Source organism: Pollachius pollachius (assembly GCF_949987615.1).
Source record: "Pollachius pollachius genome assembly, chromosome: 8".
NCBI lineage: Eukaryota > Metazoa > Chordata > Actinopteri > Gadiformes > Gadidae > Pollachius > Pollachius pollachius.
The window spans coordinates 1,052,855-1,064,424 of NC_136941.1; the positions used below are offsets into that span (position 1 = coordinate 1,052,855).

Below are 11,570 nucleotides of genomic sequence, written 5' to 3' on the forward strand. Positions count from 1 at the left end.
GTCCATGAGGTCATTATAACAATCATAATAATTTAGAAAAACTAAGAAAAGAAAACGGGAAAAGAAAACACTGACACGATCGCTCCTCCGGGTCTCCTCCCAGCGGGGGGGCGCGGGGCTCCCAGGGGCCCCCCCATGTTCATTTTGCTCCAGGCAGACTTCCAAAGGGCGGGGCTCACAGTAGACCCCCGACTCCTAGCAACACACCCTGTCGTCCCCTCCCCCCCAATACCCTGCCCACCCCCTCCCTCCCTCCCCCCCTCCCCCCTCCCCCCCCGCAGGCAGGGTCCCCGGGCGCTGGAAAAGGAACGTCGGGAAGACACCCTGACGACCATCAAAGGGGCTCCAGGCTCCTTTTGGAAAACAGTCCCACACCGCGTGAGAGAGGGCGGCCGGCGGCGGCGGTAGCTCCAGACAGCCGGGCGGCCCAAGGTTCACCATTTCCTTCACAGAAGAAACTCCTTCCCTCACTGCACACTCGCTCACGGCCGGTGGAACCTAGAGAGGGTAGAGGGGGACGGGGGGAGCAACGTTGTGAGAAACGGCTGGCGACGTCACGGCCCCCGTGTTGGCCATTAATCAACTCAGCCGAGGAGCTATTTTTAGCGCGCCCATTACTGTCCTCCCGTCTGGTCACCGTTACAGTACTGCGGTGCCTCGGTGTCATCCAACGCGTCCTCAAACCCCGTTCCCAAGGATACCGGGGTTATGCCGTCGCCTATTGTGACCGCCTATGCAGCATTGACTCGACAATAATCCATCCCCAGCCTCCCTCCTTTCCCTCCTCCCTGCCTCCCTCTCTCTCCCTTCCCCCCCCCTTTCCCTTCCCCCCAACCCCTGCTCTTCTATTTATAGCCCGTCGGTCTATCTTTGCCACAGAGGTCCTCCACCACGTGAGTACGGTATAGGGCTATAATTAGCCCAGCCACAAAGCCCCGGAATAGCGGCAGAATAACCCGAGTGCGACGCAGCGGTAAAGTCTTACCTTCCCGGTCGATGCAGCCGCGCGGCCAGCCGCATGCGGCGACCGCCCCCCTGGGCTCAGAGCCTACTGACCTTGTGAGATGCTTGCTGGAAGCGTGCACCTCCATCTCCGTGCTTTTGAACTCGTTGAGCTCCTTGCGGATGGCGGCCTGCGGAGAGGGAAGAGGAGGCACATGAACAGGAGTGGCCCCTGCGGGCGAGGGGGGCCTTTGTGTTTTTAAATGGCTTAAAACAACTCGGATGTGCTCGGGTTTGAAACGCGCGGCAGACAGTCACAGAGCAGACGGCGTAAACAAGGGAGGTTAGCGGAGGCGTGGAATGCACCGGATGATACCGTCGGTGGGGTCAAAGGTTAGGCAGGGTGATGCATAACCCGGAGTGGGAGTAACAATTAGCTTTAGGAAGTGATCACGCTGGGATCGGCGATTGTTGAATCACTCAGAACCAAACGCTGTTAGAAAACAGTATTTTAGGATACGGATGACGTTTCACACTCACTTTGGGGAACAGATTAGTACGTGCATTTGGTTAATTCTACTCCCCCAGTGTACTTTATTTAAAGGGAATAATATCTGGATCTTCTGAGTAAGCGTTTGTATTGTAAACTCATCAAGAAGGGAGTTTTTGATGAGTTCACATCATTGAAAAGTCCCTGACCTGCTTATTATAGCCACAGAATAATGTCCCCTTTATCCATGTCTGCTTGCGTGTGTGTGTGTATCGGTGTCGCTGTGTGTGTGTGTCGGTGTCGCTGTGTGTCGGTGTCGCTGTGCGTGTGTGTGGAGCGTGCGCCCACCTTGTCGGCGGCGGACAGCCGGGTCCAGGGCTTGTCGGCCCTGCGGTCGTAGTCCTGGGCCTTGGCCACCTCCACGTAGTCGCTGAAGCGGATCAGGATCTTCCGGTCCCGCAGCTCGTCCACGGTGGGCCGCTGGTTCAGCTGGATGGGGAGGCGGGAGACGCGTGAGGGGGGGCAGCGGAAGGGGGTGGGAGAGGGCCGCGAGGAGGGAGAGCGGGAGGGAGAGGGAGGGTTGTGAGGCAGAGGGCCCACCGATAAACAGATTCGGGACCACCGCTTGGTCTGGCTCAGGATTTTTTTGGGAAATGGAAATTGTTTGCGAATGGAGGACATCTCCATTATTATGAGTTAAAGTTCAAAAATATCTAAATGTATCCCCCTGCAGGTGCAGTTTATAAGATAATATAAGAAGACACTTTATTAATCCTGTGAGGGAATTCAGGTGGCATTCTAGGAGTGGAAACGAGGCACAAGGCATGAAACACCTCCACGTCTAGTATGTTTACTGAGAGCTCCAGACATAAGGCTTGACACTACGTCCAGGAGGATCGATGACAGACAGCCGAACTACAAACCACGAGTGTTTTACCTTTCTGTTGAGCCGCTGCTTGATCTCCCTCCTCTCCTCCTGCTCCGACTGGTCATTTCTCTCTGAAGGGGAGCAGAAATTAGGAACAAATCAGTGAGCCTGTCAACATGCCTGCACCACTGTTCCTGCAGAGCATTCAGCCCACATCCCAGGGTTTAATTATCAATTCATGAGGCATGAATCTTTTAACTTATTTCTAAATGATAGATGATATTAAAAAAAAAAAGGCTGTGCATCTATATTTAATTATTATGTACATGGAAACTAGAATATACAGTCTGGTGTGCTTTGGCAGCTAAGAATACATTTTGGCAATAACATTTGTGTTATTGTATAATCTAGAATCAATTCATATATATCCGGCGGTGATAGTTTATTCAGTTCGGGAAATAACTGATAAATATGCCCAGGTGAAAAACGTGGTGTACTCACGTTTCAGAATATTCCGACTCTCCAACTCCTCAACATTGGGTCTCTGGCTCAGCCGCCTGCGGAGAAACACCAGAACCACGTTCTGAACCATTTCACCGACTGGCTCACTGCCCTATCCTACACCCCGCTCTCACTTTCTTCACTGTGCGCTTTCTGGAGAGGATCCCCCTACGTTTCCATCTCGCATCCAAACCCCGACTGTGGTGCTTTGGCAGAGGCGCCCCCCACATCTGGATCAGCGACGATAAACGCCAATTCCTCCGTTTAATGGTTCCTTCGTCTCTTCTCCGAGTCTGACCGCCGTGTGAATTATTCTCCGCGATCGCGACGCACCATGCCAGGCTGTGCTGCGGGTCCGGAGAAGCGCTGCTGTGCGGAGCCACTGCAGACGGACGGAGCGTTTGTCTGCCGTACGCTGGAGGAGAACACGCGCTTTTGAAGAGCGGCGTCGTGATGCGCGGCTCGGGTGCGCCCTCGCTACTCTACCTAGCTACCGCCTGCATAGTGCGGAGTGGGCGGGGCCTTGGAGGCTTTCACTCAATCCGCGGGAACCCCATCTCCCTGGGATGATGATGAAGATGCGGTGGGCACTGGCATAACAACACACTGGCTTCCCACTATGCAGCATTCGGTAAATAACACGCGGCCGAGTTTAATACCATTCCGATTGCCGATTCAGCGCAATTAGTGGATTTTAAACGAAACCTTAGCCCCGTCCCTTTGTATCCCATTAAATAGGCAAACATTCGATCGTAAAGGTTTAACGTGTTTGTTTTCCCATCACCACTCATGCGTCGCTGTCCTATAGCTTCGTGCTATTCAAAGCCTTTATTAATCTTTGATAGAGAGTGCACAACAGGACATCCTTTAGAAATGAAAGGCCATGGAGCAGGATCCCCCCGCCCTCCGCTCCCAACACTGTTTGTAGTCCTCTGGTTACACAGCTTAAGCTTTGTAGTGGTCGAGAGTTGAAAGACGAAAGCCATAGGTCAGACCCTCTGAGCCACAGAGTGCCCACCTGACCAGGTGGGTCGTACTAATGGCCTGCGACATATTAAGTTGGTTTACCGCTGTCAAATGCCGCCCTTCAAATGTGATGCTTTGCACCGTCTATCCATCCATCAATTGATAATTTGCTGCAGTTCCTACAACTTGTGTACATTATGTATGTATGTATGTATGTATGTATGTATATATATATATATATATATATATATATATATATATATATATATATATATATATATATATATATATATATATATATATATATATAATATTCATAAAGATCATACAGCTGTGTTTACAGCAGGCAATTAGTGAATCTATGTAAATCGACGTTCAAGAGAGATAGTACTGGGAAACCACTTAGTTATCATTCTCAAATGAAGTCTAGAGAGAATAGCACGCATTAATAAAACTCACTCAGCGATTTTTTGCTCACAAAAAATACAAGAAACTCGCTAGGGCACAAACGGTGCGCATCTGCTTGCTTTTCAATGCAGAATGCGATTCAGAGCAAAGAGAGGCGATAGTGTTTCGTCCATCTTGCTCACTTAGCGACAGCCCTCCCAGTGTGGTCTGCAGGAGAATGCAGACCAGCAGATGTGACTGTATTAAATTTGCAACAGATGAAATGGAGAATCACTCCCCGAGTCCAGATGGACCCTCGCCATCCTGTGTTATTGACCTGGTCTTTGAGTTGCTAAGCAACAACCAGTTTCCCCTGTGATTCTTCTCCACAGAAGCCTTCGCCCCCCCCCCCCCCCCCCCCCCCCCTACTAGGTGCTGCTCTCTACAGTACGGGACTTCTCCATCCTCTATGTGCTGTGCTCTTCTAGGCTGTTCTAGAGGTTTAAATGGTTCTTAATAACCCAATTGTTAGGATTTTGTTCTTAACACATGTTGATCATGGTTTCATAGTTTTTAACTTCCCAGACAATTACTGTTGTTGTTCTTAATAACCCAGACGTTGAGGTGTAGTTCCTAACACCCCAGATGTTTGATGTTGTTTTTGACGCCCCAGATGTTGAGATGTTTCTGTTGAAACCCAGGTTGTTTGGATGCAGTTCATGGAGCCAAATTGGTTTGAAGAGAAGACATTGAATATCCGTGTTTATTTATTCTCTGGAGGAAGTGAAGGTCTTTTTTAATGAGATCTCTCTCTCCAACCCTATCGCTCCCTCTCCCTATCTAACCCTCTCTCTCCCTATCTAACCCTCCCTCTCCCTATCTAACCCTCTCTCTCTCTATCTCTCTCTCTTTCTCTCTCTCTCTCCCTATCTAACCCTCTCTCTCCCTATCTAACCCTCTCTCTCCCTATCTAACCCTCCCTCTCCCTATCTAACCCTCTCTCTCTCTCTCTCTCTCTCTCTCTCTCTCTCTATCTCTCTCTTTCTCTCTCCCTCTCCCTATCTAACCCTCTCTCTCCCTAACCCTCTCTCTCTCTATCTCTCTCTCTTTCTCTCTCTCTCTCTCCCCATCTAACCCTCTCTCTCCCTATCTAACCCTCTCTCTCTCTATCTCTCTCTTTCTCTCTCTCTCCCTATCTAACCCTCCCTCTCCCTATCTAACCCTCTCTCTCTCTCTCTCTATCTCTCTCTCTATCTCTCTCTTTCTCCCTATCTAACCCTCTCTCTCTCTCTCTCTATCTCTCTCTATCTCTCTCTTTCTCCCTATCTAACCCTCTCTCTCTCCATCTCTCTATCTCTCTCCCTCACCCGCTCCCCCCCCCCCCCCCCCCTCTCTTTCCCATCTCCCTCTCATCTACCGTCATCCAACCATTAACAAGCACAGTGCTGAAATATGAACAGCATTATCTTTCTGTCCCTCTAATGATATACATAACACGCATTCAGTCTCCAACAGCTGGCTGATGAAGCGGGCCAGACTGCAGCAACATATCATAGCTGTCGGCCGCTGTTCCGACACATAAAGCAAGATTCTTATTTTTATAGCATGAACACAAACTCCCAACTGTGTCAGCCGAAGCCAGCCGGAGAGAGAGTGAGTGGGCGGCAGAGACAGCAGTCTCTTACCTAAAACACTAAACAAAGACCCTCTCTGAGTCTACAGCTGCCTCTCTCTGCCTCGCTCTTCCCTAGTTACAGTAGCATCCCCCCCAATAACCCCCCCAATAACAGGCTTTAGCAGAGCGGGGGCGGAGGGTGGATGGATGTGGGTTCGTGAAAATGCATTATTCAACAGTCTCGGGGGGGCTAAGAATAGCCACGGCGAGGAGCGAGTGGCGAGGGTGGGGGTCGGGCACGGGGCTAAAGATAGAAAGGTCGTCTCTCTTTGTGACACCCCCCCCCCCTCCCCCCCATTATCCCGCCATCAGTCCTGACAGCAGCGTCCACTCGCTTCGGACCAGTCGATGTTTGCGGTGCGGTTGGTTCGGGGTTCTGCTTGCGGGGGAGATTGAGTCCAAGCTGGGGGGCTCCAGGAGTTGACGGGCTGTGGTGTCACCCTGAAACGGGTCCCCGGGGGATGAGCTTCACTGAGCTGCTGCTGCTGCTGTGAGTGCCTCCATCCCCTTCTCCGCGACTGACTGCAGCAGTTTTATATTTAGAATGGATTTCCCTTTCCGAGCAGGACGGGACGACGTGTCGCGATAAACATGATCTAGGGACGCGTCGTACACAGTGTTTTTATAGAGGACCGTCCCCGTGTGATCACTGTCACCTTGAGATCCCTTTAGTCATCGATGGTAATTCAAGCAGGGTCGACGTTTTAGTGACATGTCATAGCGTCCTCATAACGTTCCCTCGCTCTGTCTCCCAGCAGTGAAGGGAAAGGGGAACGAATAAACAACTGCGCTCGCTTTTTGGTAAAGGAGAGCGCTGGAAGCATGGAAATAAATAAACAGGCCATTGTTGTTTCATTGGTGTGAAAAAATACAAGTGAAGAAATGTGTAAATGGGTCACTGTTGTGTAACTCTACTGCACTCTAGGCTTGGATCCTGACATTCCCAAGGACTTGGGGTTCGGAGAGGGTGGAGAAATGTTCCTATCGTGTTTCTATTTGGTGTCCTGCTCCTGTCATCAATTAAGCAATTGACCCAATCACGATCAATTAAGCAGGGGTCACTCATCGTTTTTAAACGATGAGTGTAATACAATTTAAAACGTTTTCCTTTCTTTTTCAGTGTGTGTCTTTCATTATGGATGCATATTGACTCATGAGCCACTCGTAAGATGGAAGAACATATTTAAGTAATTGGGGTGAGGTAATAAGATAATATAACGTCATCTTAGATCATCTAAACTAACGTGAGATCGTTTGTGAATATAGTAGATGACATAAGATGAGATCAAAAATTTATCAAAAAATAAATAAAAGTAAAGGCTCTACAGCCTGGCTCCTATACACCTTCCATAATTCTGGAAGCTTCTCTCTCCCAGACTCCCAGTCATCCTTACGCAACGGCTCTGCACGCCTAACCCCTGAATCCCTGCACGTTAGGTGTCCCGGCCTCAGCCCGGGCCGTGTGAAATGCTTCTGGTTATTGTGTGGCCTTCAGCGTCTAACGACTAACGCTGCGCTCCTGTTTTATCATCGCGCTTCTCCGACAAAACCACAGCCAGACGCGCCAGAAATAGATTCCCGCTCACACCATCGGTCGCCTTGGAGACGGACAGTATTTATATATCTCCATCTCTCGCTGCTGAGACGTGGGTGTCGAAGCTGCGCTCTGCTGAGACTTCCTGGAACGGGAGTCGTTACACAACACGCGCTTCTCTGGTTTTGGTGCAACCGTGTGAAGCGCAGGGGTGGAAACCGGGGCGGCCCTGTGCTAACGGCCCGGTCCTGTCCTACGGGGCCGGTCTTGTGATGCTGGGAATAACATCTCATCTGTGCATGGGACTAGTGTCCCACAGAGCAGAACATGTGGTTGTTTTCTGAAAACACCCAGAGCTACAATGAATGGATCGCATTATGTTGTCGGTTGTATTTATATATTTTTTCGGTTTTATTTTGGTTATTTTCTTTTTGCAACACGAGGTCATTCTGAACAGGGGCGCTCCTTGTGACATTGCAAGAGACTAACAAGTATATACAGTATATATAATAAACGCATTGCAGATGTGTACTGTGCGTAGAGGGATTGTTTTGGGATATAAGTCATGTGACCTACTGGTAAGGTTCAGTTCCGGGTCAAGGCCACAGGTAAGTCCCTGATTGGTTGTCATTTGTCCAACCGCAGGCAGCGTTGGGGGCAGCAGTGTCTCAGATAAAAGCTGATTGAATCCCTTGCATTAATTAATAACCATGTTGTTTATTTCAGCTGGTTACGCAATTCTTGGTGAGTTGTTGTGTCAATCATTTTTTTACCTTGTTACTTTTGTTTACCCCTAGATGAAATGTTTGAATGGTGATTGAATTAGTCAGAATGAAAACAAATATACCCACAGGAAATAGCTTTCCATTTGCTATTGCTATTTATATGACCCGATAGACCAAGGCGTGGTGTTTATCATGGGTCATACATAATGGATGATGACATTACACAAATTGTGTATTTCCTGCAGAACTTCTTTCCGTGGTTTCGTTAATCCATGCATGTATGAAAAAGCACATTTAAAATGGCTTATCGATCCATCAACAATAACAACCTTTCCCGGTTTCAAGTTATCACACACACTCATTCACATTGTTGCCCTTTCAACCGTGGGAACGGAAGGAATCCCGGGCACGATGACCTGGTACTCACACGCGGACGAAGAAATGCCTCTGTGACACCACAGTGCTGTTATACATTACAATATGCAATCCACACATATCGGCTCTCTCTGTTGATTACGCACAATAGCTGTATATATATATATATATATTTATTTTATTTATTTATTCAAATATATATTTATATATTTATACATATATTTATATCTAAATATTTTTGGTTGGATCCACGTTAGTCTGAATGTGTCTCTGTGATTCTCAGATTTGGTCAAACTCATTTCATTATTGTTAGGTTCCCTCTTATAAATAAAGTTTGAACTGATTGAAGCGGCGGCGGCGGCTTACTTGGCGAGCTTCATCTCGATCTGCTGCCGGATCTCCTGGCGCTCCAGGTCGGTCCGGGCCGGGAAGATGTTGCGGTCCTCCAGCTCCTGCTTGCTGGGCCGGTTCCGTAGCTTCACCGTCAGGAGCTCCTTCCTCAGCCGGCGAGGGAGGGTGCCTGAGGGGGGATGAAGGTACGCACGCACGCACATACACACACGCACGCAAAGAGAAACGAGATTAGTATGTCCGCACCCCAATGCCCGCAGCCTGCGGACGTCCTTACTGCCTGACCCCTGCCGGCTCCGTTATAACCTCATCCATTCAAACATTTTCAAACCAAACAGTAAAGAATATCTGAGAATAATCTATGAAGTAGGAAACAAGTTCATCAGCATGTCTGTGAGTCCAAACAAACGGTTCCTTTGTTGTGTTATTTCCTTCTTCCTCAGAAGGAAATAACAATTGTCAGTTATTTCCATCATCAGTTATTTCCTTCTTCCTCACCGCCCCTAGGGGGGGGGGGGGGGGGGGGGGGGGGGGCGAGGAGTCGACACTGCATGGGGGCGACTACAGGCCTTCCGTCGCCCGCCCCGCCTCACCTGAGATGACGGAGTCGTTCCACTCCTCCAGGTCGTTGGGGAGCCCCGAGGTGTTGGAGAAGCACTGGTCCAGCCTCATGTTCTCCTTGTTCTCCTCCGCCTCCTTCCGGGGCCAGTCGCCGCCCCCCGACCCGTGGCCCATGCCGTGGCCCCCGCCGTGCCCCAGGCCCATGCCCAGGCCCAGGCCCCCGAAGCTGACGCGGGGCCCCGATGGCGAAGGGTGGTGGTGCTGCTGCTGGTTCTCCGAGCTGCAGGAGCGCGAGAGCCGCCCGTCGCCGCCGCCGCACCACGGCCGCGGCAGGGAGGCCAGCTCACTGCCGTCGTGGACGCTGGGGAGGTGGAGGTGGAGGAGGAGGAGGAGAGTGAGGAGGAGGAGGAGGTGGAGAGTGAGGAGGGAGAGAGTGACGAGGAGGAGGGGGCGAAGGAGGAGGTGGGGGAGGGAGACTTTAATATGAGCGGACGTCTGAACACATCTCAGAGGGCCCTGAGTTCAGCGCCTTCCTCTGCGTCTCTGAGCAAGGCACCGAGACCGCCGCCGGCCTGCGACTACACCCTGTTACTGACACCAGCGGCTGGAAGCGATCGATTCTCTATTAATACGAGTCAGCCGCTCCACCAGTGGGGAGGGCGCGATGTCGTTAGAACTAGATGACAGTAATTGATCAGTTAATTAATTTCATCCAAAAAGCCCCCATTAGCCCGGCTGCAGGCTGCTGTTAGCAGACGTGTGCGTTTGTGTTTATGCGTTTGTGTTTGTGCATTTGTGTGTGTGTGTTTGTGTGTGTGCGTTTGTGTTTATGCGTTTGTGTGTGTGCGTTTGTGCGTTTCTCTGTGTGAGTTTGTGTTTGAGTGTATGTGTTTGTGTGTGTGCGTTTCTCAATTGTGTGTTTGTGTGTGTGCGTTAGTGTGTTTGTGTATGTGCGTTTGTGTACGTGCGTTAGTGTGTGTGCGTTAGTGTGTGTGTTTGTGTATGTGCGTTAGTGTGTGAGTTTGTGTGTGTGTTAGTGTGTGTGCGTTAGTGTGTGCGTTAGTGTGTGTGCGTTAGTGTGTGTTTGTGTATGTGCGTTTGTGTACGTGCGTTAGTGTGGTTGCGTTAGTGTGTGTGTTTGTGTATGTGCGTTTGTGTACGTGCGTTAGTGTGTGTGTTTGTGTATGTGAGTTTGTGTGTGTGTGTTAGTGTGTGTGTTTGTGTGTGTGCGTTAGTGTTTGTGTGTGTGAGTTTGTGTGTGTGCATTAGTGTGGGTGTGCGTTAGTGTGTGTGCGTTAGTGTGTGCGTTAGTGTGTGTGTGTTACTGTGGGCCTCCTCACATCTCCTGCCGGTTCTTGGAGGCGAAGGCTCGCTGCAGCTCCTCCATGATGCTGCTGGGGGGGCCGGCGGGGTGCAGCAGGTTGCCGAGGTGGGGGGACCCTGAGGCGGTGGACAGGGGCCCCCGGAGGGGCAGCACGCTGGGGGCCAGGCCCTCCTGGGGCCTGGGGACGGGCTCCTTGTGGACGTAGGAGGTGGGGAGATGGTTGGGCAGCGACATGGCTCCTGAATCTGGGAGGAGAGAGGAGCAACGTCAACATCAGGGCGTGGAACGGGGACAGGGGGGGACAGGAAGGGACAGGGGGGGACGGGGGGGACAACTCAAATGGGCGGGGCTACCCAGTCTAGGTTCCACTCCCAGCAGAAAGTTTCTGGGTTCGAACCCCCAAAGTCTGCAGTCTACCAGTAGCCTCCTTTAGCAGAACGCTTCGCTCCCTGCTCCTCGGTGGCAGATATCTCTGCTAATGGAGCGTTCTGATGAGCCAGAGAGGAGCTCTGAAGAGAGCCCAGAGGAAGCCATGAATGGAAGGGAAGCTTCTCTACTCTCTACCAGACGATTAGTGACCAACCTTCAGAGACATTCCCCCCCCGCCCCCCGACGACCTGACCTTTGGTGGACCTACGGTCCTGCACGTGTCTCGTCTCATGCACGTGTCTCGCTTGTGCACTAGTTTCGGTCTCGTGCATGTGTTTTGTCTCATGCACATGTTTTGTCTCGTGCACACATCTCTTCTCGTGCACGTGTTTTTTTTCTCGTGCACGTGTTTTGTCTCGTGCACGCGTCTCGTCTCGTGCACGTGTCCCGCTCACCGTCGCCGCTGTTGCTCCTGGGCGGCACGCAGGGGGGCGGGGCCTGG

The 11,570-nt window shown here is 50.9% G+C and overlaps 1 protein-coding gene across 1 annotated transcript; it reads right to left on the reverse strand.

Annotated features, from left to right (window-relative positions):
- Window positions 1-279: 279 nt before the first annotated feature.
- On the reverse strand, window positions 280-9,095 carry phactr3a (phosphatase and actin regulator 3a). The gene is made up of 6 exons (XM_079742569.1): window positions 8,830-9,095; window positions 2,802-2,857; window positions 2,370-2,431; window positions 1,781-1,921; window positions 1,057-1,133; window positions 280-498 (listed from the first exon to the last, which is right to left on the reverse strand). Exons 1-6 carry the CDS (start codon window positions 9,015-9,017, stop codon window positions 483-485), a joined length of 540 nt encoding a protein of 179 aa, XP_079598695.1. The 5' UTR covers window positions 9,018-9,095; the 3' UTR covers window positions 280-482.
- Between the last annotated feature and the right edge of the window lie 2,475 nt (window positions 9,096-11,570).

Coding starts and splice junctions, on each gene's coding strand:
- phactr3a (XM_079742569.1), bottom strand. CDS start 9,017: ATGTGCGTGCGTGCGTACCTTCATCCCCCCTCAGGCACCCTCCCTCGC. Junction 2,858..8,829: donor ATCGAGATGAAGCTCGCCAA/GTAAGCCGCCGC, acceptor GTTTCTCCGCAG/GCGGCTGAGCCAGAGACCCA. Junction 1,922..2,369: donor AGCAGCGGCTCAACAGAAAG/GTAAAACACTCG, acceptor CTCCCCATCCAG/CTGAACCAGCGGCCCACCGT.